The sequence below is a fragment of the Acinonyx jubatus genome, chromosome C1, assembly GCF_027475565.1.
Source record: "Acinonyx jubatus isolate Ajub_Pintada_27869175 chromosome C1, VMU_Ajub_asm_v1.0, whole genome shotgun sequence".
Taxonomy (NCBI): domain Eukaryota; kingdom Metazoa; phylum Chordata; class Mammalia; order Carnivora; family Felidae; genus Acinonyx; species Acinonyx jubatus.
Window position 1 is genome coordinate 55,665,041 of NC_069381.1, and position 27,460 is coordinate 55,692,500.

Here is a 27,460-nt window from a genome sequence, read left to right on the forward strand (position 1 = left end):
CTAAGGAAATAATTAAGGGTATGAATAAGAATTTAACTACAAGGAAGTCTTCCCCAGTGTTGCTAATATACAGTCCCCACACTGGAAATACCATCTATGTCCACCAATAGGAAATTGGGTAACTTAATTATGGTACATCCATTCCAACAGATATCAAAGCAACATCAAAAATGGCCTTTTGCTGCATATTTACTAGCAGGACATAAATAAGGGAGGAAAGCAGACAGAAGTGTTAATGCAGTGAATGACCACACCATGGCACCATTCACTAGTTAAACCTCGTAAATTAGTTTCACTCTGATCTAGGCACTCCGTACCTCCTTCTTAAGATTTACCACAGGGTCGACCCTGATTATGCCAAGGAAAAAGATCAAAACATCTGAATACTCTGAGTAGGCTGAAATTTGTTGTTCCTTCAAAGAGAGATTCCTTCTATATTTGTTTAATAGTTGTTTATGGGAGCAACTGAGTGTTACACCAGGTAAGGTGAAGAAGATGGACCACTGATGGAGTTGATTTTTCTTGGCGACACCTCAAAAAGCAATGCTTGGCTAATATACAGGGACTTCTATGACAAATAATTCTCTGTGTAAAGAAAAAATTAAATTTGACAATAAACTTCATATATTGAAAAAAAAATTAAGCTTTTTTCCCTATCTTCCTCGTATCATCATATAGCAATTAAACTTCAAATCCCCAGAGTAATTCCACCGCAAACAAATCTCACCAAGTCAAACTTTCTCAAACAAAACTCACCACAAACACAGCTATTCTCCCTCTAAGTTTCCATAACTTTAAAATGTGAATATCCCTGGTGAACCAGCGGCCTATCTTGGAGTACCACTGGTAAGGTCAAGTGAGATGATGTCTATGCAAGTGCTTTGAAGACGGATAAAAGCACCATCCAAATGTGAGGTTGTAAGAGTATAAATTCATCACCTACATTTGACATATGTTCAGCAAAACACCTGAGAGTCCATGTCAAGCCTCTGGCTCTACCACCGACTTTATGTTCTTTTCCCATAGTCATCTGTGAAAAACAGATGTTGGCCTGCAAAGTCTCCCTGCAACAGAAGGACAGGGCCTTCTCTACTTTCAGATCGCCCAGAGTGATCACAAAACTATGGTGTTTCTAACTGTTGAAACTGAGGTAATGAAATGATGGAGAGAAATGCCAAAGATAATCCAAGAAGGAGACAGGCATGCCTGGTATCGATGGGAGCCTGCAATGGAAAAGGGCAGCAGCATGAACAAGTACAGGGGTTAATGGTTTTCGTACTATCTCCTTCAAGCCACAGCAATTAAAAATCCCAGAAGATGTAAACTTCTGAGAGTGAGAATTCTTTTAGAATTAGCACACAGTATGACTACTAGCAATATGTTATAGAGCTCCAAATATCGTCCCAAAGGAAATCACTGCTTTAAAACAAAAACAAAAACAAAAAAAAACCTTGTTTCTTGGTAGCGCTGTGCCTCTGTGCTAGAGACGTATGTAGTGTTTCTTCTACAGTCTCTTTCCCATTTTGAAGAACGGTAAAAGTTTTAAATAAAGCATGGATGGATCAATAATAAGTGCACTGAAGTTCTTAAATGCCCTCCTTTTTAAACCTCTACCGCAATTACATCCCTCCCTTGAGGATATTTACAATCCTCTATGACACATGCTCTGTACCTTCTTGGTTCAAGGAAAACACACCTACAGCATTTCAAATTAACTACTGACCCTTACTCTCACACTATAAACAAACCCTTTTCAAAATCTCAATTGCATTGTGTCCACATTGATTAAAGCTTGAAGCCTGGTGACCTCATGTGGTGTTAACTTCTCCCATGCACCAACAGCATTCTGCCTTTCTACTCAATTACCCCCTTTGGTGCCAGAGGATCGCTACCCAATGAACATACACAATGGACTTCTGCTTCATTACACTAATCAACAGCAGGATAGAAATAAGCAGAAGAGGAATAAACAAGCTAATTTATCATGAGGACAGAGCAAGCTTTCACCAGTCTCGCCACGGAAAACTTCAGTGGTTAACGGGAATATCAATAGTCTGGGGGAGATGTTTATGATCTTACAGATTATAGACAGAGCCAAAACAGAATTGCAGTCATTAAAGAATTTTGAAGATTAGCAGGTGTGAGCAACAGGCACATGGAACCCATCCATGCCTTAAAACTCTGGGGTCCTACATAAAACCTACTTAATAATTATTTGGGGAAGTACAACCCAGGGCTTTGGATAATGTGGACTGACACCCTGGTAATTTGCCCCAAGTGTTCGACCTAACTGTGGGGCCTCTCTTATTCATCTTTGACAAGGTGGTCAGGAGGGACCCAACCTCTTTGTGAGAAGGATCTGGATGCCCCCCCTCCTTCATTAGGCATGGCAAGGGCGCAGCGGCTGATTGAATTAACAACTTCGGAGGGCTTCAGTCCCAGTTCCCAGACATTAGCACCATCATCCAGAACAAATTAAAAGTCTCACAGCAATTAAGCAGATTTTGAAAATGAATTTCCCATGGTTCAATGGTTCAACAAGCAATCTTAAGTATCAGAGGAAAGTTTAGAAGGAGGAGAGGAGGAGCTGACTGCTGCATTTCCAAAGTAAACATACAATTGGTGGAGGTGTAAACAATAAACTTTTCAGCCTCTGCTAAGTAGGCTTTTATACTTTTTTATATAAAATTGGCGATGTTCAGTCACAGGAAATGAAAGAATAAAAAATTAGCATGGAACTGTATTAAAATGATGGATGTCAGGAGGTTTTTTTTCTTTGTTTTTAATACCTTTCACATCATTGTATTCTTGTTCAAAAAAATAAATTGGGAGATAACAAAAGCACATGTACATTTTAAATGTACACACGCAACATAAACCTGACTCTAGAAGCATCTACATCTCTCTGAACCAGGATGGCCAAGTTCGGAGCAGGCAGAAAACCTTCTATGCGAGCCTCCCAAAGGACCATGGGTGATTCAACAACAGGAACTCCCTCCTGGGTTAAAAGAATAACATCGATAGTAAAACAGTACCTAGCATAAACAGTACCCAGCACATGGTAAGTGTCTACCATGTGCCAGGCACTTTTCACTTTCTTATCTCATTTCATCTTTTCACTTATTGTGTCATTTAACTCTCAGAAATGTCAAGAGGTGAGCATTACTGCTCCCATTTTACCAATTTGAGAGACAAGGAAACTTAGGCTCTAAGAGGCAGTAATTTCCTCAGGGCCACAGAGGCAGCATGTGGAAGTGCTAAGATATGCATCCAGTGCTCCCAACCCCACAGCTCTTTCTTATGTTTAGAATAATAAACTCCGGTTGCCAGTGGGGTTTTACCCAGTCTTTACAGTACTGGATGGGGCCATAGGAAAAAAAAAAGTATCATTATTTTAGAGGGAGTACAGGATGACATCATGACCAGCTGAGGAGGCACTCCTGGCCGCCTTTCTTTCAAGCCCCTAACATTCTCCCAAAGCCACCACCTCCCTCCCCCCTTACTCTATGCTGCTCTGCGCAGCCTCCCCCCGCAATACTCCCTCCTCTAAGAGAAGTCCAAGTCCGGCTTCCGCATGGCTTTCTCCTTGGCTTTTGCTTCCTTCCCTCTCAGTTTACATCTGCTCCCTAAATCTCTCTTCCCATCTTCACCTGCTCCACTAGCCAGTCAACAGGCTCAGTTCCTCTTTGCCCGCAGGCACACATTCAGCTCAGGGCGGCTCAGTACCTTTCAGGAGCCGGGAGGACCTCGTGGAGGAATTCATTCCCACACACCAGTCAGCCAGCCGAACACAATGGCCCGCAGAGATGGTTATTGGAATGTATTAGGCTTTCTTGTCAAGGGCAGTCAGTTAGAAAAGCCGACATAATAAATATATTACTGATCTCTACGAAGAGGCGCAAGTAACACCTGCAAAATTTTTTTTTTTAATGTTTTTATTTATTTTTGAGACAGAGAGAGACAGAGCATGAGCAAGGGAGGGGCAGGGAGAGAGAGACACACAGAATCCGAAGCAGGCTCCAGGAGCTGTCAGCACAGAGCCTGACGCAGGGCTCGAACTCAAGGACTTTGAGATCATGACCTGAGCTGAATTCCGACGCTTAACTGACTGAGCCACCCAGGTGCCCCTACTTCTACAAAATTCTTAGGAGGAAAGCTCTGAAAGATGAATTTCCCGTCTTTAAAAATTTATAAAAAATAAAACTACATGGTCTTCTGAAAGAAGCCCCTAAAAACCAGCCCTCATGGAGCAGAAGAAACACATTTACTTCTTAAAGACAATAAAATGCAAAACTGCCACTATCATTCAGTATTCTCATTTGAATATTCAAAGTCTGGAAATACAGATAGTAGTGTGTGTTCCCTTCCTCCCAGCAAACTTTATCAACCAGTAAGGGCAAGCAGTCACAGTCAATTTTCTACCCTTATGGCCAAGTAAAGACCAAATACATAGATTAGACGTAATAGTAATCAGTGTAACCACAGGCTAGGGCAATGAAACACTCCACTAGTGGTCAGGACATTTCATTCAAATCTTATTGTGTCACTGTGACTTCTCTGGGCCTTAGTTTCCACAATATAATAGGTGAAGGTCCCTTTCCAGAACTCCAAAAATTATACACTTTTATAAATGGAAGCATACAAACCATGAAGGTGGCACCATCTTTTAAGTTCAAGTGAATAATAAGAAACCTTTCTCTCATTTAAATTATAAGAGTATTTTGGACTATAATGTTAAAGTCTTAGGGCAGACGTTAAAGTTGGAGCATTTTAGCTACTTCTGCAGTAAGTCCAAAGGCAAGGCATTTCTTTCTTTCTTCTAGAAGTTTTTCTGGTCACCTATATTGCACTACCCTGTTGTAACCAGTCAAGAGAAAAGTAAGCAGGGGCACTTGGGTGGCTTAGTCAGGTAAGTGTCCGACTCTTGATATCAGCTCAGGTCATGACCTCACAGTTCATGAGATCAAGCCCCATTTCGGAATCTGGGCTGACAGCTCAGAGCCTCCTTAAGCTTCTCTCTCCCCTTCTTTCTCTGCCCCTCCCCTGCATGCTCTCTTTCTCTTCTCAAAATAAATAAACTTTGAAAAAAAGGATGAAGGCAAGCAAATTAGATATTCCTTGCTCTCATGCAGCTTACAGTCTTACAGAGGTTATATTTTTATCTTTACTTTTTGTTCATAATTTCTTATGAAATAGCATTATAATTCTAATGTGTCAGAAGTAGTTAATATTTTATAAGAAAAAGAATCATTTTTTTCCTCGAAGCTTGACTTTCAAAGGTCTTTGCCATTTACGTTATATCTAGAAGCAAAAAAAATTCCCAACGGATAACGACTTCAATTTTATAATTTAAAACAGAACAACTGGGATTCACTTTGCAGCAAGCATGGATGGAATCCAGATCTCTTCCATGTATTGAGTAATATCCTTTTAAAAGTCTTGCTACCTGGGCTTATCCATGCTGTAAAGAGTCGTGAAAACTCATCCAGCATTTTAAAAGCAAAATTTAAGATTCAAATTAAACTTTGGTGAAAACTATCACTAACTGGATCAAAAGTTAATTGCTCTAATTCACCAAATGGGTAAATGACATGCTTCTTAAATTGTTGGGCAGCATGCATTGTGCCTAATAGAAGGCTATCAAGCAGGGTTGCTGGGTTTTAATTTTATATAATCCACTAAGAAGCAGAAATGACCTGTTATGATCCTAACCAGACAGAGGATGACAAGAAAGAAAGAAAGAAAGAAAGAAAGAAAGAAAGAAAGAAAGAAAGAAAGAAAGAGAATCTTGAGAAGTTAATTAGTGACAACTTGTAAATAAGGGAAATAGTTAACATATATGGATTGATCCAACACATATATATATAGGTAACTTATGTTCTCTCATTAAACCCTACAACCTTTCTATGAAGAAGAAAGTTTTATTTATTTATTTAAGTAAGCTCTACACCCAGTGTGGGACTTACACACACTATCCTGAGATCAAGAGTTACACACTCTACTGATTGAGCTAGCCAAGTGTCCTTTAGATGAGGAAATTGAGGCTCACAGCATATAAATGGCTTGTCCAAGTTACAAAGCAAGTTTGATAATAAACCAGATCACACCCATTGATTAAACATAAAACTACAGGCCATCAGTTAGAAATCTGATCACTTTGAATGGAAGGATCAGTACATTTATCAAAAACAGAAACAGGAAAGCCTGGAACCAACACCATGCTGTTTATAGTGTTTCCTAGAAATGCGATAAGAAGCCCAAGTCCTCAAAGGAAATTTTCAAAATTATTGCAGCATTTCTGCTTAGCCAGGAGACTTACTCTACAATGAGACAGAGGACTTCCCTGGATGGAGCTGGTATCTGTACCTAACCCAAGTCCCCCAGGAAAAAGTATTGTCTCAAATATATACTCATGAGGATTTTGTTCAAATCCCACACATACTGCTGATCCTTCTCCCAAACTGTATTTTCTTTCTTTCCCTTTTTTAACAGGTGGGTGAGGTAGGGAGGAGGGGGAAGGGAGGGATTCTTCTGATACCTAGAAAAAAAGAAACATGCCAATTGAAAGGTGACCTTAAGTGCCCTTTTAGTTTAAAAATCTTGTGTCTACAAATTATCCTGTTTCTTTCTCTTTCATCAACTATTATCCAGAAATATCATGTCTTCAGAGCACAAAACTCTCTTCTGTTTGGGCATGTTGAAAGAATGGTGCCAGGGATTTAACACCAGCTCTCTGCAAACTTTGTAAAATGAAGAGGAAGAGTGACTCAAAGGATGTCTAAGGTCCCAGGGTTGCCAGTCACAGCCACGCCCCACACCACCCCCACTTCTGAAGAAGCTTATTCCTTCCAAGCTTATAGAGGTGTGTTCTATAAATGACAGCGAGGCCCACGGCACAGTCTTTTCAAACCCTCAGTAAAATTCTTATCTACAACTTCCCTGGGCCCAGGCAAGCTGGGGCTAAAGTTGGAGCCCATTTTACACAAGCCAGAACTAGCTCAACAGAACAGAGAAAAGACAGGAATGTGGGGACGTGTCTTTTCCACATTTAAGGCATTCCGTTCTCGGGCGAGTTACAACCTAAATGAGAGCAGATAAAATCTATAAGAACCCAGAGTGAAAAAGAACAGGGCCTCAAAAAGGCATGATTTGCCTTGAGAAAGGGCTGGATTTAATAAAATGTGGAATCCAACTTTTTGGTTGTGATCACCTAAAGGCAAGCATGTTAAACAGAGACATAAAAGTTAAGATTTGAAGCAAGAATATACAATGGGGAAAGGACGGTCTCTTCAGTAAATGGGAAAACTGGACAGCCACGTGCAAAAGAATGAAATTAGATTACTATCCTACACCACGCACAAAAATAAACTCAAGATGGATTAAAGACTTGAATGTACGACCTGAAACCATAAAACTCTTAGAAGAAAATATAGTTGGTAAGCTCCTTGACATTGATCTTGGCAATGATTTTTTGGATCTGACTTCAAAGGCAAGGGCAACAAAAGCAAAAATAAACAAGTGGGGCTACATCAAACTAAAAAGCTTCTGTGCAGCAAAGGAAACCATCAACAAAATGAAAAGGAAATCTACTGAATTATTTGCAAAACATATATCCAAAAAGAGGTTAATATCCAAAATACATGAAGAACTCAGGGCACCTAACTTAGTCAGTAGAGCATGCGACTCTTGATCTCAGAGTTGTCAGTTTGAGCCCCACATTCGGTTCCATGCAGGGAATGGCGCCTACTTAAAAAAAAAAGTCTTAAAATAACCCCAGAACTCATACAACTCAACAACATCAGCAACAACACACACACACACACACACACACAGATACACACACAAAACAATCTGATTTTAAAATGAGCAGAGAACCATTTGAATAGGCACTTTTCTAAAGAAGACATACAGATGGCTAACAGACACATGAAAAGATGCTCAACATAACTAATCATCACAGAAGTGCAAATCAAAACCACAGTGAGATATCACTGCACACCTGTTAGAATGGCTAGTATCAAAAAGACAAGAAATAACAAGCGCTGGCAAAGATGTGGAATAAAGAGAACCCTTGTGCACTGTTACAATGTAAGTTAGGGCAGCCACTCTGTAAAACAGTGGAAAACCTATGAACGTTCCTCAAACTATTAAAAATTAAATGACCATATGATCCAGTAATTCCACTTCTGAGTATTTATCCAAAGAAAATGAAAACACTAATTCAAAAAAATATATTCACCTCCATAATCATTGCAGCATTATTTACAATAGTCAAGATATGGAAACATTCTAAGTGTCCACTGATAGATGAATGGATAAAGAAGGTGTGGTGTATATACACAATGGAATACTGCTGAGCCATAAAAAAGAGTGAGGTCTTGCCATTTGCAACAACACAGGTGGATCTTGAATGTATTATGCTAAGTAAAATACGTCAAAGACAAATACCATATGATTTCATTTATACATACACATGGCATCTAAATTCCAAAACCAATGAACAAACAAAACAGAACTAATAGACACAGAGAATAGACTGGTAGTTACCAGAGGGGAAGGTGATAGGGGCTAGGCAAAACTGATGAAAAAGGTCAAGTGGTACAAATTCCCAGTTCTAAAATGAAGCATGGGGATGTAATTAGTGTGCAGCATGGTGACTACAGTCAATAATATTGTATTGTATATTTGAAAGTTGCTAAAAGAGTAAATTTTAAAAGTTCTCATCACTGGGGCACCCGGGTGGCTCAGCCAGTTAAGCGTCCAACTCTTGATTTTGGCTCTGGTCATGATCTCATGGTTCATGGGTTTGAGCCCCACATCAGGCTGTGTGCTGATGATATGGAGCCTGCTTGGGATACTTTCTCTCCCCCTCTCTCTGCCCCTCCTTCTATTCACACTAATGCTCTCTCTCTCAAAAAAAAAAATTTTTTTTTAAAGTTCTCATCACAAGAAAAAACTATTTTGTAACTTTGTGTGGTAACCAGACTTATTGCGGTTATTTCACAGGGCATACAAATATTGAACCCTTATGTTACACCTGAAACTAATATGATGTAGGTTAAATACACCTTAATTAAAAAGTCCATATTCATTCCCACTAATGCAGAGGATGCAGAAAAAACACAGTGCTTTATGATTCTGCTTACTTTCAACAAAAAGGCAGGAGTAAGAATTTACAATATAACCCTTGTACCCTAGAATCACGAAAATATGGAAGGCAATTATAACATCATGGAGCTCTCAACCCTATTTTCCCAATTTGAATTTTCTGCTTGCAATTACCTTCAGAGTCAAGAGGTGGCAGAGATGAAGAATGAACAATTTTGTTCTCTTTTGTATGCAAAAAGACCAAAAAAATAGGGCATGTCACTTCCCCCAAACTCACTACAACTTCAGAATTATGCCTGCCACAAACATTCCCTGAAAGCACAAAAGTTAGTCACAGAATTTAGACAAGGGAGCCTCAGATTGATTAAGTCTTAAAACTAAACACAAGGACAGTACTTTGATTGGATTAGTAAGGGCCATAGTCTTGGGTTGTTGTTGTCTTTTGTTTTATTGTTGTTTTTTTTTTTAAGTTTATTTACTTTGAGAGAAAGAAAGAGAGAGAGAGAGAGAGAGAGAGAGAGAGAGAGCGCGCGCCTGCGCGCGAGCAGGGGAGGGGCAGAGAAACAGGGAGAGGGAGAATCACAAGCAATCTTCTTGCTGTTAGCACAGAGCCAGACCGGGCTGGAACTCATGAACCATGAGATCTTGACCTGATCAAGAGCCAGAGGCTTAACCCACTGAGCCACCCAGGCACCCCTGTTTTGTTTTGTTTTTATGTTTCAAATGTACAACATTTTTCAAGTAAGAGTTAGGGCATGTAGCATACTCAGCAAGCAAGGAAGGAATTTAGTTGTTTTAAATTCTGTGGTGTTCTTAAAAATTCACACACAACAGCATAACACTGGGGTGCCCGAGTAGCAGTCAGTGAAGCATCTGACTCTTGGTTTTGGCTCCAGTCATGATCTGACTTAGAGCCCCATGTTGGGTTCTGCGTTGTCGTGGAGCCTGCTTGGGATTCTCTCTCCCTCTCTCCCTGCCTCTCCTACTCGCACCCTATAACTCTCTCTCTGAAAATAAAGAAAATAAATGTTAAAAAAAATTAAAAAACAAAAGAACAGCATAATGCTACATGTAATTCTATTGCTAAGAATATTAAGTATACAGATATTAAGTAAGAGGGAGAAGACATTAAAGTTATTGCTGTTTTATTTTCGAGTAACAGAAAAGTCAATAGAACTGTAAGAACCACAAGGTTGGAATTTTCTGCTCATTAGCTCTATGGCCTTCCGATGATCTTCACGCTGAAACTCAGAAGCACAGTGCTGATTAGCATTTGAATCTGAGTCCAAGCCATGGCTCAGCCTCAACTGTATAAACCGAGTCCCTTCCTTTTCCTGGGACTCTGATTCCTCTTCCAAGGAGGTAGGACAAGATGGTCTCCAAGACCCTTTTTAAAACTTAATAGCAAAAGCCCCACAGCTTCCATTCAGGCCAAATACCATCAATATATACAGATAAAGTGGACCCAACAAGTGGCACTCATGGCAAGTAATAAGAGCACACAGCTTTAGAGCAGAACCAATTATCATATCAGCTTATAAAGTAACGATGCTACCAAGGGGGGCTACTGAGGTATGGAATGCCTCGCCTGTATCCCAGAGTCCCAGAATCCTGGGCATTCTTCCTTTGTCCTGATGTTACCTACTACACTCCTGCATCTCTCTGCTACCAGTGAATTTTGGTAACAAATCGTGCCAACTGTTGTGCACTTAGAAAATGGCTTACTAAATCTCTACTAAAATTGTGTATAAACCAGGGGCACCTGGATGGCTCAGTTGGTTAAGCATCTGACTCCTGATTTTGGCTCAGGTTATGACATGGTTTGTGAGTTCAGGCCCTGCGTCAGGCTCTGTGCTGGTGATGCAGAGCCTGCTTGGGATTCTCTCTCACTCCCTCTCTTTCTGACCCTCTAGTGCTCTCTCTCTTTCTCTCTCAAAACAAATAAACTTAAAGAAAAAAAAAAGGCAGGGACAGCTGGCTGGCTCAGTGGACCATGCAACTCTTGATGTTGGGGTTGTTTGTATGAGACCCACATTTCCACACTGGGAGTACAGATTACTTAAATATTTTTTTAAACTGTGTATAAAGTAAAGTAAAAGTAATGAACAGACCTCGAGTCAAAGCATGAGGAGTTCTCCTGGAATAAAATGTGCGTGCTTTAGGACAATGATTTAGACTCGCATTCTTATTTACTAGTAATCTACAACTTGTTAATATCTACCTTTTGGGGAAGGCTCATTATGAGACATTCCGTGATAACAGCAGAATTAATGTGAGAAAGCAGGATGACCTCTCTGTACACTCTCATATCCAAACCAGGTATGCTTTGGGTCACTGAATCTGGGGGTGCTAGAAAAAGAGTAGAATATAAACAATGTTGTAGTTAAGCTGCCCCAGATCTAGGAACAGAGAGGAACCAAAGAAAAGTAAGAGAGATGGATATGGGGTTAAGCAGATGGCTTCAATGAAAAGTCCTCTGGGAATCACATTTTTGGTGGGCCTGGTTCGAGACACCCCAAGCGGTGCCATGTCCTGGACAGGGTGGCTCCTCAAGCCATGATCCATAATGTAGGAGGGCTCTGTCCCACATCACGGTTGAGGAGGGAGATGCCAAGGGGCTTTTGTGACTTGAGATCATTGAGACCACAGGTGGGTTCTGCAGTTCCAGTCAGGTTTCTCTCCACCGTGTGATACTGCCTTAAGATCAGGAGCTCTCTCTTTGGGAGGGGCTCAGCCAGGGCTAAAGCAGCAGTTTAGTGCCCCCCCCCCCCAACAACCAGTTCTCAAGAGCTTAGCCTTATTAATCTGGGGTTTGCAAAGAAACTGAGCCAGCCATTTACAGATCCATTACCTTCTTTCTAATGAAAAATCATAACACTTTGCCAAAACAAATGTAATAACTTGGCATCTTCTTTCAATTACCTCTGCTTTCTTGGAAACGTCTATTTGTGGATAAAGCCACTGAGTTAACCCAGGGAATTAACCAGAAGTTTAAGAAGGTCCTATAATTCCTACGGGCTAGTGAAGAAAGAACACCTCTTTACCTGGAAATGTTAACAGAATGGAGTAGGAAGGAAAAAGAGGGAGCAGAAAATTGCCCTTGGAGGCCCAGGACTTTAAAAATCAGAGGAGACAGAAACACTAGCTCAGTATGCGGGAAGTGGGTGGTATCGGAAAAAGGTTTTGGAAATCCAAATACAAGCTGTGTCCCAAAGAGATGGCCTTGTATGTCTATAAAGGCCTTAGTTTTTCTTTCCTGAGTTCATATTCTACCCCCATCTTCCTTCCCCTCACCTGTAGTCAATAGCTATATTCAGGATCTATTCTGTATGCTAAGTCCAGGCAGCCTTCCAGGCATTCAGGCGGTTGGTTATTGTGACACATTTTCAATAACAATTTTCGGTTCCTCTTTGCTATGTGTAATAACTTCTCTTTGGAGGGAGCTGAGGTATTATTTTCTCAGGCCTGCACCCTCACCCCTGCCCCCAGCATGGCCTGCAAGCACTGGTCAACATTTACAGTGGCTGCTGTATTCAAAGTCAGGATCATCTGTTTAGGAAGTAACCAAGACAATGATTATTAGTACCCATGCAGTGACGGGAGTATGTGGTTTTGGAAAGAGGTAGAAACAGAAAAAGGGGAAACTAAGCTTCCATCTTCTATCAAACCTGTGTAGAGTCAATTTTATCACACTTCGCACCTTGTTTCCTATAGGAATTAAAGGTACAATAGGAGAGTGGCATTAGACTTACAATATCTTTTAGAATTCAGTCAAAGATCATGCACTTGAGTGCCTGCCCTCTTCTTTACTACCTCTGTCACCTCTGAAAAGTTCCTTAAATGAACATCTAATCTATCTGAAAACCGGAGAAAGCATCTGCTTCTCTAGGTTGCTATGATCATTAAAGGAATCAATACAAGTAAAATACTTTTTCCACTGCCACCCAATAAATCCTCAAAAAGCAACAAATCATAATAAACCAAATCCCTCACTACTGGTCTGATGACAATCTGATTATTACTTTTGCTCCCATATAAAATTTAATTAGAGGTAGAACATGGGGGAAGCGGGGAAAAGAGGTAGCAGTAAAAGGTGAAAAGGTGAGCCTAAGAATTTTTGTGTTCTAAAACATGAGTTGCTCTTTTCTGCTATTTAGCAATCCTTTTAGATTAGCCCTATTATGAGAATGGTAATTGCAAAACATTTCATCATCAGTTTGAAAATGCCAACACCTCAAGTTCCTCTCCACTCCCATCCCCCTCCCTATCCAGACACGTTCTCTCAGAAATGTCCACCTGTGGCACATCCGTGTATTCTATTAGGCTACCATCACAACACCCGAGAGAAGACACAAGACATAAATGAAACAGACATGATCATTTCACGTCTTGATGTTCCCCGTCTCTTATCATCTGTTACAGCCTCTATCAAAATTGAGAGCAGTAAATCTTTGAATAGACAAAAGTCTATCAGCAGTTTTCCCAAAGAACAAAATGTACCTATTCATGGTGTCAGCATGGAAACCTCTAGTTTGAAATGCTCTCATTATTATGCATGGGTGTGTACACAAACAGAAATTATCCTTTGGGGAACAGAATTTTCAACTCTGAGTAAAAGGCTCTTCTTTCAACTGCTTGACCATCACTGCCAATCCACACCCTCGAAAATCCTCTCCAACCACAGCTGATTTCCTTCTCTCTGCTTCCTTTGGAAAAGTCCAGACATATATAACCACATAACTATGTTAAAACCACTAACCTGAGAAAATAAAATCGACTAATCTTCCTTAAAGTGGCAGAACTCAAACGCTTTTATGGATAATGAACTTGGCTGCTCAGCCAAATGGATGATTCACACGATTATAGGAACTAGTTAGAACCTGTAAGAAATTGGTCAGATGGGCATAGGCAGACTTCTCCAAAGGTGTCCTCCCATAGCCTTGGCCAGGCAGTTATGTAAAGCTGAACTCCATTTCATTCATCATATTTGATTTTTTTCCATTTGCTACATTACCTAATGATTAAAATGAGAAAGCAGTTGCATTTGTAATGTTACTCATCATCTTTCTGGCTTTAAACCACATTTATTTAATCTTAAAAGTCAAGGCTTTCAGAGGTGGGGGCAGGATAACCTGATGGTGGAGGACTGTGGCTCTGATGTCAGATCCACTGGAGCCCATTCAGAACTTTGACCCTGACTAGCTAGGTAATCCCAAATTACTTACATGTAAAATAGGTACACCACCACCAATCTGGCAAGGCTTTGCATGGATTAAATTAGATAAATGTGCACTGTGTGCCAGACCTTAACTAATGTTGAACATCTGTTAAATTATTTTAGTAATAAATTTATTTCAAGATGAAATATTAATAAAATTATTTGATAGTATAATTAACAGTGTTTCTCATTTCATGTGTTCTCAGATTCCCAGTAAGTGAGAATTATCTTGATGCTACAAACGTCATCACAGGAAATCCTTTGCTGGTGGACTTGGATTAAGAAGGGCTCTCTTCTACCTCTAGCTCTCCTAGGTTACTCAGACTTCAAGTTCCCTCTTTCCTAACCCCCAATCAGCATTGCAGCCGTATCCTGGGCGCACAGCAGGCTCGAATCAATATTTTACATGTTAGGTATGAACTCTACCTAAGAACTTTCATCCAATCTCAAATTCCAAATCTCCATAGAAACACCTCTATGAGGAAGATAAGGTAAGATTCTTTCCTCAGTCTATACGGATTAAAAAAATTTTTTTAATTCCAAATTATTGCAAAATGTCAACTAGCTAGGAAAGGCTTTGAGTCTAGATCTGAGTTCCAGGCAGGAGATTTGAAAACCTTACAAAGCCATACTCTGCATGATTATCTCAAGGAAATGTTTCTCACTTTGAATAAGAAAAAGGGAAAGTACCAAAAGAAGGCCAGACAAGCTCTATGGAAGGATTAGATGAAAGCTTGGTTTGAGATGGTTAGAACAAGCATGATTTTGTTGTAATACCCAAGTAGGTAGTTAAGTTTAAAAGTAAAGTAATGTAATATCAGCTATAAAAAATTTCCCACCTTTTACAAGAAGAATTTTTGAGATTGCACAGTACTCCTACAAACCACATTAGACACTCGGGTAGTTTAACAAAGAAAAAAAAAATGACATGGTTCAGTCAGATACGAAATTTTACAAAATAAAAAAGGAGAACCAAATACAGAAAGTAATGTGGGCTAACATCAACCAAAAGCCAAGTGATTAGTTCTTTTTGAGATTTTCACCAGACACCCAAACACTGCAGGATTACTGGCATCACATTATTAAAATATGCTAAAATATAATAAATACCACGAGCTTAAAACCTAATGTACTGGGAAGCAAACCTTTACATGCTCCGCCTAGCCTTTACATTAATTCTGTGTAATTTTATTTCTTAACATCCTTGAACTTCCAAATAAGAATAGCAGAAACAAAAATTCACAAGAATGGACCACAAACAAGATTATCAATAGTTCCCATTTAAATAGTAATAGCACAATAATATGGGTTATATCACTGAAAAGCAGTAGAGAAGTCCATGTAAAAATTAAGTGATTATATATGCTTATATGCACACACAACATTCTCAGCATTAAAAAACAAAACAAAAAAGACTACTGGTATGGTAAGCTTTTGAAAGAAAGCAATTCTCCCTGAAGATACAATATTGGCAATTTGTTGATACTTCTCTGCAATTTAAGTTTGGAATATTCTCATTTATGCTATGCTTAAAACAATGCAATCATTTTTTATTCATTCAGTTCTGATCTTCATACTCTTAACAGTTTTAGAACAGGTGGGAACAGTGACCTGCTTTTTTCAACCATTATATCCCCCAGACATGACTAATTTGAAGCTGAGCAAATTGCACATAATGGGCCAGGGATTCAAGTTCACAATTTTTAGTAGGCTGCACTCTTGTTTCAGGGCACATGGTTCTCCTTCCCTTCCCTCCTTCCACCACCCCTGCAGCTGCCTCTCCATGAACTAAATTCACCAAACATGAAATCAAAGGGAAATTATTTTTTGCATTTTCTGCAGGCTTATTTTCAAGGAGGATAAAGATTAGGCTACATCTTTAAAAATATTTTCTTTTCCTTTAGGGGTTCTTAAGTTTTTAAATACATTCTAAATTCTAAAGAAGCTAGCTACTTAAGAAACGAAACCTTCTCAACACATAGGAAAACAATAAGATGCATCATTTTATACTGGTTCAAAGTTTTTATAAAAGCATGGCATAATTCAGCGAAATTTTAAATACCCCAAATTCCACCTTATAAGATACTGTGTTCTAGAGCCTTTTTACAAAATACCATTAAAGGTGTGCAGTATACAGACACTGGCACAAGAAAAACTAACAAACAAAACAAGCAGGAAACAAAACAAAAACTTGGTTCTCGAGAGGCCATTGGGGTAGGGAAGTGTGTAAGCTGGCTAAACCAAAACCCAATCCCTCCTATCTGCTTTTTATCTGATGTCTAAATTTCCCCCACCAATTCTAGAAGGCTGCAACCAAATGCCAGTGTAAAAACAGCATATAAAATTCTCCAAGTATTGAAACATTCATACAATTTTGTAACTAGAGACTTTGAACTCATTGATCTACCAATGAAGAAAATGAAACTTGTTGGTTAACTGATTTCCCTGGTCACTTTGGGGTGCATGGTTTGTCATGACCGTTTGGTGGGGGGGGGGGGGGGAATGGATGGTTGTTTTTGTTTTGTATATACGTGTATGGAGTACTTTTATAATCAGGAACTTTGCCATTCAGAGCCTCCCCTTTCTAGGTTGCCATGTTTCCTTTCATGGGAACCAACAATGATCAAAAAGAAATGTAAATTATGTTTATATCACTTTCTCAATTAGCCTCTGCAGACGCATTAAAAAGAAGTGAAGTCATCCCCCCCCCCCATCTCACACACACACACACACCCCTGACTTCCTACTTATCAGTGGAGTTCTCTTCTCACTGAGAAGAGTGGAGGAAGAGGTTTCTGAACTTTACTTCAACTTTCCAGCCTACAAACTGCTTCAACTACTGATTCCACTTGCCACTTTGTTGAAGTTCCAGGCTTTGCTCGGTTTCACCTGCTTTTCATTTTAGGGAAGTCTGGTGGGAAAACACTGCACTTACCTTTTGTTGGTATTTATTTCCCATTTGGGGGTCTTGTAGTGTACCCAAGTTCCTTGATTTGTTTAACAGCAAAAACAAACAAACAAACATAAATACTGTCTAAACAGTTGAGACAAAGGCTAAGTCACTATTTAGTGTTTAAGGTGAACTGAATCTGATCTTTGCAGTCTACTATGGCCAGAGCAGAGGACATGTCTTGGCAACTGAGGAAGGAGGGGAGCTAAGGAGTAAACTTACACAACAACCCGCCCCCCCAAGAAGTGTTATATTTTTTCTTTTCCAAGGAAATTGGAACTGCAACAGTTTATCTATTGAGAAGAATCTAGTTGGAGTTACGACCTATCACTAACTTTTTGTGATGGTTATCAAGTATGGTCACCAACCAAATTCTCTGGGCAAAACAACTCCTGGCACCACTTACTCTAGGCAAACCCCTTTGAATATAAAACTGTTCTGATCCTACAGCAACGTTAATGACCAGCAGCCACTCACCAGTGTCTTTGCACCTTTGCTCCACAGTACTAAGATCCCAGAAATTATACTAGTTCCGGAAGCGCCCTAAGAAACCCACAACAGTGGATAATGGGCTCTTCGAGGCTAGGAGATCAGCTTCTTAGGAAAAGAAAAAGAAACCCACACCAACAAACACCAGGGAACTATGTGTAATGGTTCGCTGCTTGTGCAAAAACCTCAAAGAGGATGAAGGTCAGACAGGGATAATAGGCCAATTTAATTCTGAAAGCACAAGGTGCAAGAAATTTTAATTATGGTCTGCCACTGAAATCACACAAGATCCAATGGCATCTAACTGCAACTGCTCATCAAGGGAGACAAGAGGTGTAATTGTAACCGCTGCATAATCACTGTGAGGGCACAGGGAAGGCTGCCTTCAGCTCCCAGCAGAGAATGTATTAAGAGCCTCGAAAAATCCAATACAGGGAAACATGGAGATTGTACGTAGCCAAACAGGAGCTCTTAACAGGAAAGCCAAACCCCGTTGTGTGTGTGCGCGCGCGTGTATGTATTTGAGAGGTGAGGGTTCCAGGAACAAAAAGATTAAGCTGTTTGGCCCAAATTGAGAATACGGGCTTGTAAAACTCCGAACCCCTTTCTGCTTTGTGGATACATACGCAGAGAGAAAGGCATGATCTCCTCCAGAAATTTCTGCCTCGGTGAAGCTTCACCCACTCTCCTTTGTTTAAAACAATTAGCTTGGATGTTACAGTGATTTACAGAACCAGACTCCCTTTAATTTGTTCGCATCAAACCCAAGTCTGGAGACAAAACGGCACACACAGGGCTCGAAGTGCCCAAGCCTGTGCGGCTCTCACCACCACGCCGACGACGGCGCCCGCGCGGCGCTGACTCTCGCAAAGGGACGGGCGGAGAAAGCCCCTCCGCGGACTCTCCACTCCGCAAAGTTTCGCAGGTCCGCGAAGAAAGCAAAACCACCCCATCCGCGCCCGTTGCAAAGTTGGCACTGAAGTTTGTACCGGGATGTCCTAAATCCCAAGGGGGAAGGGGACGCGAGTGTGCGGCGAGGCTGGAGGATGGATGAAGACGGAGAGACAGCCAAGAGGGAGTTTTTCCGAGTGGAAGATCCGTGAGACCATCTTCTTCACTCGGAAGCCTGTTTGGCTCCCAGAGGTCCGGGCCGCGCTCGCCAGGGGAGGCGCCGTCGCCGGGGGCCGGAGAGCTGTCACCTGCGGGGAGCCGAGGCGGGGGCGGGAGGCGGGAGGCGCTCTGCTAGGCGCCCTGGGAGGACTGGGGGCTTCAGAATCCCCAGCTCTGCGGGCTCTGAGAAGTGGGGGAGGGGAGATTCGCGAGAGGGCAGGAGGCCAAGAGCAACACCTTACGGATACGCTTTTCCCTTCCGACCTCTCCAACTTCCCGCAGCGCCAGCCAAGGACTTTCTCCCACCGCACCCCACGGCATCTCGCCTCCGGGCCCACCTCGCAGACCCGTCCGCGGCCGCGGCGGGGGGTGGGGGTGGGGTGCGGTGAGGAAGCAGCGGGCGCGAAGGCTGGGACCCCAAAATGCAAACTCTCACCCCCTAGCTGAGACGACCAAATAGGTTTACACAGGCAACGATCACAGCCCCATAGCAGGACTCCGGGTTAGCGCCGGGCGCAGTTCCCTGACTCTTCTGTTGTTCCCAATAAAGTCGATTACGTTGCCCTCCGGGAGCTGATTGGGAGGGAACGGAGAGGAAAAGGGGGGAACGCGGGAAAAAGCGGGGGGAGCAGCAATCAACTTTGTAACCCAGCGCTTCCTCGCGCGATCCGTCGCCATGCTTAAGATTCCCACCCCCGCCACCCCCCTCCTTCCTTTCAAGTGGATACTGAAACTAGGCCAAAACTTTTTCCCCTCCTTTTCTCTTAGCCACTAGACTGGATTGTGCCCCACGGAGCCCCATGGAGCTCTGCTTTCTTAAGCACAATAGCCGGACTAATTAGATCATAGAAGCAAGGCAGTGATACTGTAACAAGTAGCCCGAGAGGCAAAGAGGGAAGGGGCCCGAAAAGAGAGAAAGGGGGAAAAGTTTGCAGCTCTCGCACTTACCAATCAAGCCTCCCACCAGAAAGGCGATGATTTGGAACACGAGCAGAATCCCACCAACAATGCACAGCTTCTTGGTGCTCATGTTTTCTATAATTGCCCCAGCCATTTTTGCGCCCCCCTTTTTCTTTCCTCCTTGAAATAAATGTTTTAGGGTGTGCTATTTGCCCCCTCTCCTCTCAGGCTCCCTCCTCCCTCGCCTCCTTTCTGGGCGCTGCAAAACTTCAGGGGTGCGGGAGCGCGGCGAGGATGGGACCGGGACGCACGGCGCCCGCACGGATTCCCCCGGCGCAGCCGGCTCGGGCTCCCCCAATGCCCGGAGCTGTGATTGTGGCCGCTCCGCCGCCTGTGGACGCTTAAAGGAGCAGGGAAGCGGATCACATGACGCTGCCTGCCTCCCTCCCTTTCTTCCTCCCTCCCTCTCGCGCTTCCTCCCTCCCTCCCTCCCTCTCTCTCTTCCTCTCCCTGTTGCCCGCCTGTGCGGGGCTCCGAGCTCCGGAGGGTGCTGGCGTCCCGACCCCGGTCTGTCTGGCAGCCTGTCCCGCCTGGGGCTGGTGTCGTTTGGGGGTTGATGTTGTTGTTAAGTGGGTTCCCCCTACCCCGCCTCTCACGTTTCCTTTTCTGGTGCGAGATTTAAATCACCCATGGACAGCTTTGCAGACCTTTAACTTACGCGTTGACTTTAGGAAACGGGCCCCACCCGCAACTGCTAGAACTCTCTTTGGGAAAGAGAAGAATTTTTTAAAGGGACCCAAAGATGCTTAAGTCAAAGCACAGAGATGCAGAATAGTCTTCGGCTTCCTTCGACCTGGTCCCAGCCTTAGTTATTGGGCGCATACACAGCTAAATTTCCTCCGCTGCACCCCTGGAGGAATCCTGTGCTCCAGCCAAGTCAGACCACTGTTCATTATCCCCCATTCCATGAGTTTCCAGAGCCTTGACCCTGGCCCTTAAATATATATATTCTACTCCGTCGGAGTTTTAAACCTCATTTAAAAACCAGCTCGTCACCTAAGTTTCCAAATCACCTCCGTGTAGTGTTTCCGTGAACTAAACCCCTACAACTCGTGTTTACATTTTTAGCTCCTATTGTGAGGACCTGTGTGTACATGTTTGTCTCCACAGAGCTGTAAACTCCTGGGGGATAGGGACCGAGTTTTATTCATCTTTGAACCCCACCCCCACCCCCCGTGGTGCCTAACAAAATTCTAGGTCTTGTAGGTCCTCCATAAACTTTTGTGGAATGAATAAATGAATGTGAAAGCAAGCCCACGGCTTGCATTTCAAAAGCCTGAAAGAGACCTTATTTGATTTAGATGGTACACTTACTTAGTTGCAATGTTTGTTGTCTCTTTGTGAGGATATATTTATATTTACACTTAACTTCTCGAGGAGAAGGAAGCTGAGACTCTTCAGAGATTTCCTGTTCTATCAAGCCTAAATTCCTGGACCTGGTTTTTCCATGTTCCATAAATAGGTCACTTGATCAGCACAACTCATTTGCCCAACAGACCCTTGGTTTGGTCACCCCCCACTCCTACACAAACAAGGTTTCTACCACCCACCGTTCCTTAGACACCTGGCTTCTTGTCCCTTCCCTCTATCCACAGCCTCTTTATGCCAAGGGAATACCCCAAATCCTCTCTTCTCTGCTCTGTTTTTGAACTTGCATTGCCCTTATGGAAGATACCATGCAGATTACACTTAATAGAAGTATTCAGTTCTAGTCTCCAGCTAGACTAGACACTCCTCAAGGACGGGTACCATACTTTATGCATTGAAAACCCATCTCCTTGGAGTCTAACAGTTCTTAAGAGTTCTGGGGATATAGTTGCTATTTATCCATTCATTCCTTCAACCTTTTAACCAGTAGGGCTCACATATTGAGCCCTTAACCTGTTCCAGGCTTTGTGTTTTAAGCCCTTGAGGATACCAAGATATGAAGACACTCCTGTCCTGGAGGAGCCCACATCCAGCTGTTACTCACTGAATAGTGATTAATGACCTTTACTTTGGAAAACACCAGATCAGATGGGAAGCAGCACACAGAATTGCTGTCAACAGTAGTGGTCAGAAGTGTTTGGTACCAAACACAGATAGACCAGTGTGGGATATTTGCCTTCCTTCTTTACCTTTTCAGAGCTTACATCACTTTTCTTCCCCTTGACTGGAGTAGGTCCCAGGACATCATAAAAAGAAGTAGGAATGCCTTTCTCACCTCTGCTGCTAGTTAACTCCACATTCTGTGTTCTTATCCCAGCAAGCTACCAACTTCCACACATTTGGATAATAATGATGCCTTTGGGTTCGAATTTCTTTCTAATACCAAGGAATTTTTTTTAATTAAGGTTGAAAGGATTCACTATCAAGATTTACTCTCCATTTGATATTAAGTTTCTCTATTTAAGAAGACAGAAATGGTATTCTATGAACTTCAAATATGAAGTGGAGCCACAAGAATGTTGAATTGGTTTATCGTCATCCCCCCCTTATCCAGGGTTTAGTTTTCTATGGTTTCAGTTACCTGCAGTCAACTGCGGTCTGATGGTCTGAAAGCAGATGATCCTTCTGACCTATTGTCAGAAGGTCAATAAGTAGCCTAATGCTACAACACAATGCCTTTGTCATTCACCTCACTTCCTGTCAACACAAAGGCATTTTATCATCTCACATCATCACAAGAAGGCTGAGTACAGTACAATAAGGTATTTTGAGAGACTACATTCACATAGCTTTAATTACAGTATATTGTTACAATTGTTTTATTCTATTATTAGTTATTGTTGTTAATCTCCTACTGTACCCAACTTTACCATAGGTATATACACATAGGATAAGACATAGTATATACAGGGTTGGTATTATCTGCGATTCCAGGCATCCACTGGGGATCTTGGAACATACATCCCACAGATAAGAGAGTGTACTATATTTGTTTAACATTAGCAAGCTCCTTCAGTCATTTTTCCTTTTTTTTTAAAAAAAAATTTTAATGTTTATTTTTGAGAGACAGGGAGAGAGAGAGAGAGACAGAACATGAGTGGGGGAGGGCAGAGAGAGAGAGAGAGAGACACAGAATCTGAAGCAGGCTCCAGGCTCTGAGCTGTCTGCACAGAGCCTGACATGGGGCTCAAACCCACGAACCGTGAGATCATGACCTGAGGCAATGTCGGCTGCTTAACCCACTGAGTCACCCAGGTGACCGTCCTCAAGTCATTTTTCTATTAACTGCTACAACACACTCTACTCCCTTGGTTCACAAGTGCATCTCTTTAGTGTAACTGGTCTCACTTCTTTGGTACCAGTTTTCCCATCTGAAAATGAGATTATTGGAATAAAATACTGTTTCCCCACAAGGGTGGTCCCCTATTTTTAAATGGCACTTATTAGATAACCATTTTAATTAAAAAGAAATATTTCTGGGGCACCTGGGTGGCTCAGTGAGTTGAGCGTCCGACTTCAGCTCAGGTCATGATCTCATGGCTCATGAGTTTGAGCTCTATGTCAGGCTCCGTGCTGACAGCTCAGAGCCTGGAACCTGCTTTGGATTCTGTGTCTCGCTCTCTCTTTCTCTCTGCCCCTCCCCTGCTCGCACTCTGTCACTCTCTCTCTCTCAAAAATAAACAAACATTAAAAAAATTTTTTTTAATATTTCTAATTGCTAATCAATGCTTCTAACTCTCATGAGATGACCAATATTACCAAACTGTGTGTGGAACAGACATTTTCAGTATTTATCACCATGAGCCGCTTCAAGAAAAATTTATAATTTCTATGATATCTTTTTAAAAATTTAAAATGACTGTCAGATCCTTATTTCCCAAGGGAATAACACACACAAGTTGAAAAGAGCATGAGTGTTTGAGTTGTCTGGGTTTGGAATGGAGCTTAGACCCCAGCTCTGCCCCTTGCTTGTTATGTGTGATTATGGGCCACTACAGTTACCTAGCACTCCGAAGCTTAGCTTTCTTGTCTCTAAAATGCAGATAATCAGGGCACCAGGGTGGCTTAGTCGTTAAGCGGCCGACTTCGGCTCAGGTCATGATCTCGCAGTCTGTGAGTTCGAGCCCCGCGTTGGGCTCTGTGCTGACAGCTCAGAGCCTGGAGCCTGTTTCAGATTCTGTGTCTCCCTCTCTCTGACCCTCCCCCATTCATGCTCTGTCTCTCTGTCTCAAAAAAATAAATAAACGTTAAAAATAAATAAATAAAAGTAAATAAATAAAATGCAGATAATGGCAACATCTGCCTCATGGTATTCTTGCAAGACATGGTGATGATGATTATACTGAAGAACCCTTAAGGGAAACCAATAACCTTGCATTAAAAACTAGTAAAACTGATCATTAATTGGTTCTTCCTCAGCTCTAAAATGTTAGCACATTATCATTATTTTTCGAGGCATATTTTAGGAACAGTGTGAGAGATTAACTCTACTTGAGAAGGGCTTTAGAAAGGTTAACATCTAGTATGGAACTCTGAACAACAGTAGGTAAAATTGAAACATAGAAACATTCTATTCTAAAAAATACTTTCAATCACCAGTAAAGCACTTGTTGTGGGTCCTGAGGTAGATCGTCCCAGACACTGGATAATCCAAGAGTGCAATCCAACTTTTCCAACAGCATTGGATCATTCCAATTCTATTTCACTAGACTTTAAGTTGGAGATCCTGATTTATCCATCATTTTATTTGAAGGGTTTGTCTTATGGAAGAATATACTGATGTTCAAGGCATATTTATTGAATGGATGAATGAATAAATGGATGAATAAATGAGTAAGTGAAGGTAAATTAACTGCCACCAGCCCTGCCCCCACCCCCCAAATTCCTATATAGCATATACTGACAAATTCCTATCTAGCATATGTAACCTGGGCTGTAGTTTTCACATATATCTATATATGTGCTGTATTGTCACCCTGGTTTGCAAGCTGCTTAAACACAAGGAAAGTGTGACCAGAGCCTTTGTCTCTCTTACAGCCCCAGCACTGCACCTTGCACAGAGGAGGACTCAGTTCCTGGAGCTGAGAAAGCCCACTTTGGAAGCCAAGGGCAGCATTCCATTATTGTCATTGAAATAAATGTAATGCAGAGATCTAAAAGAATTGCATATACCTACTCAAACACCTAATTTACTTCCCAGAGGGACCTAACAAGAGTAATAATCCCACTCCAGTCTTCTCATTCTCATAAATAGCTTTTACCCATAAATGGCATCCCCTGGGCTCTTCTGTTGTTGGCATTTTCTTGTAGTTAGTGCCTGTGAATGTGAGCAGGCACTCTGGGTTCTTACTCTATTATTCAGTGTCACTTTTCACTCAGTATACATACATATATATATATATATATATTCACAGCTTCTTTTAAAATCCTTTTCTTCCCCCACCCCCAACCATCCTTCCCTTCTTTCTCTGTGATCCCCATTGTCTTATTTTGTATGTAAATACAAGAGCTTTTCTAGCACCTCCTTTCACACATCAATCTTGGTTAGGAACTGTTCAGAACCCAGAGCTTAGAAGACCAGTACATTAAGGTGATCTTTTTTGATGAAATAGTTTAATAAATACCCCACCACTGCCTCCCTTTTTACACATCAGCACCCAGATTTACATCTTTTCTTTGACATTCCGCATACATTTCAGACATTAGGTTTATTCAATCACAGCTTTAAATCTTACGGTTGTGTAAATAAATAAGAGAATTACTTACCTTTCTGAGGCTTACTCTTCTTATTTCTTAAAACAAAAGAAGATGCTAATACTAACTTCATAGGCTGTGGTAAGCATTAAACATATGTTACAAAGTGCCTAGGTCAGAGCCTGACACAGAGTGGGCACTCAATGAATATTTTGCATGTTATAAGGGAGAAGGTTTCTGTTCCCAAATAGAAAAAAAAAAAGAACTATAAAACCCTTAATTATTGTCTCTTATGAAATTGCTTTTTGAACCCAGGCAACTTGGAAGGGCAAAGTAAAAAAAACTTTACAGGTTTCCAGAGGCCTCTGGTGGGAGGCAGCTGACAACTTGAAGTAGTCAGCCAGGCCCCCGTTGTTTCCCAGGCTTGAAAGAGACTGCTGCAGAGGGCTGGGATGTGCCAGTGTTTAAACCTCCAAGATCACATGTGCTTGGTTCCTGGAGAAGAGGTAGGGAAAAGTCTTTCTCTCTTTGCCAGTTTCCATAGTGTAGGCCTTATGGGGTCTGTGCTGAATGCTTCTATCCCGCCCACCTTGCCCTCATGACTGTGCTCCCTCGCCATTTCACCACGTACTTCGTCCTGCTCACAAGTACCTCTCCATCTGCTTTTTCCCATGGAGAGTGGCAGTGGGAGGAGAGTCTGGCCAGGCCAAGATACACCTCCTTGGACAATGATCCAGTGATGTGTAGATAACACTCAGCACCAGAGCATAGGGTTGGCACATAAGTTTTGTTAAATGAGTAGATGATGAAGGAACACGTTATGGTCCCCAGCTATCTACGGGTTCAGAAAGGAAGGCCCTCCACAGATGGCCAATAGCAGGAAGAAGGGCTGAGACTTAATCTCAGCCCAAGCACTTTGCTAAATGCTTTACATGTGTTATCTCTATCAATCTACACACAATCCTGTGAGGTAGGTACTACGTTTATCATTTTAAAGAGAGGAAAGCTGGTTCAGAGAAGTTATGGAATATTCCCTTGGCCACACGGCTACTACACTGGGAAGCTGAGATTCTAAGGTAGCTACAACACAACATTCATTCATTCAGTCACCACATATGTATTGACCTCCTTGAGTGCCAGAAACAGATCTAGAGGCTGGGGAAGAGCAGTGGGCCCAACAGAGGCCTTGCGCTCATGCAGCCTATGTTAGAAAGCCCACTTCAGAGCCTTGGTTCTTATTTCCTTTTATGTCAGTTATGCCCTTTGAACTCACCAAAGGAAAGAAACCTACAGACTTGTGGAAGTGAGGAGAAATGGAATCCTTGGTGTGCACAAGGGCCTCACCTCATGTTTCGCTCAGGAGACATTCATTCAGAAGCCCCTTTTCCTGCCAGTTCGGAGACAGGCACTGTTGCAGCGTTTTTTGCTGCTCCTTTGTTCATACATCCAGCTCTGTTTTCTTCCTCAGCACCTCACTCCCACTCAGATCAAACTCCCTCCAATTAAGCCTTAATCTTTGCAATCCATTCTTTGGTTGTATTTGCCATTAAGGCTTTTCCAAGCTGAAGATCAATTTTCAAGTCAAATGACTCACAAAAGTAATTAAGCATGATTTCAGTGTTTTGAGGACATTCTTCAAGAATACATGCTAGCAAAAGACATTCAGGCTATCAGAAGACTCAGTGTACAGAATTAGTTTTGGCTGTAGCTAACCTGGGAATTGATTCCTAAAGTACTTTTGTTTGGTTATTTATTTTGTAGTCATCATGTAAGCCCCTAACAAAGACCCTCTTGGCCAAGGATTTGAAGTTGCTTGATCAATATTATTCATCTTAATGTAAAAATGTATGAGGGTAAAAATTCCCAATTTCTGATATGTGTCTTCCTTTTCTAAGAACTCTGGAGCCTGAATGACTTGATGATGTTTTCTTTCATTTCTTTCATAAATATTTATCACATGTTTGCCATATGCCAGGTATCTGGCAGGTGCTGGGATACAAATA

The 27,460-nt window shown here is 41.8% G+C and overlaps 1 protein-coding gene across 4 annotated transcripts in view; it reads right to left on the reverse strand.

Annotated features, from left to right (window-relative positions):
- Positions 1 to 20,235, reverse strand: part of WLS (Wnt ligand secretion mediator) — a 100,560-nt gene extending 80,325 nt beyond the window's left edge. The window contains exon 1 of one of the 4 annotated variants that reach the window (XR_003420134.2): positions 19,824 to 20,200. Coding sequence is in view for 2 of the 4 variants with exons in the window: in XM_015083388.3 (XP_014938874.1) it covers positions 19,824 to 19,929 (106 nt within the window). In the remaining 2 variants the exon portion in view is untranslated. Of the gene's footprint in view, positions 1 to 19,311; positions 19,764 to 19,823 lie in introns of those variants that run through there. The other 3 variants (XM_015083388.3, XM_027058899.2, XM_053214207.1) reach the window with 3 other exon arrangements.
- Between the last annotated feature and the right edge of the window lie 7,225 nt (positions 20,236 to 27,460).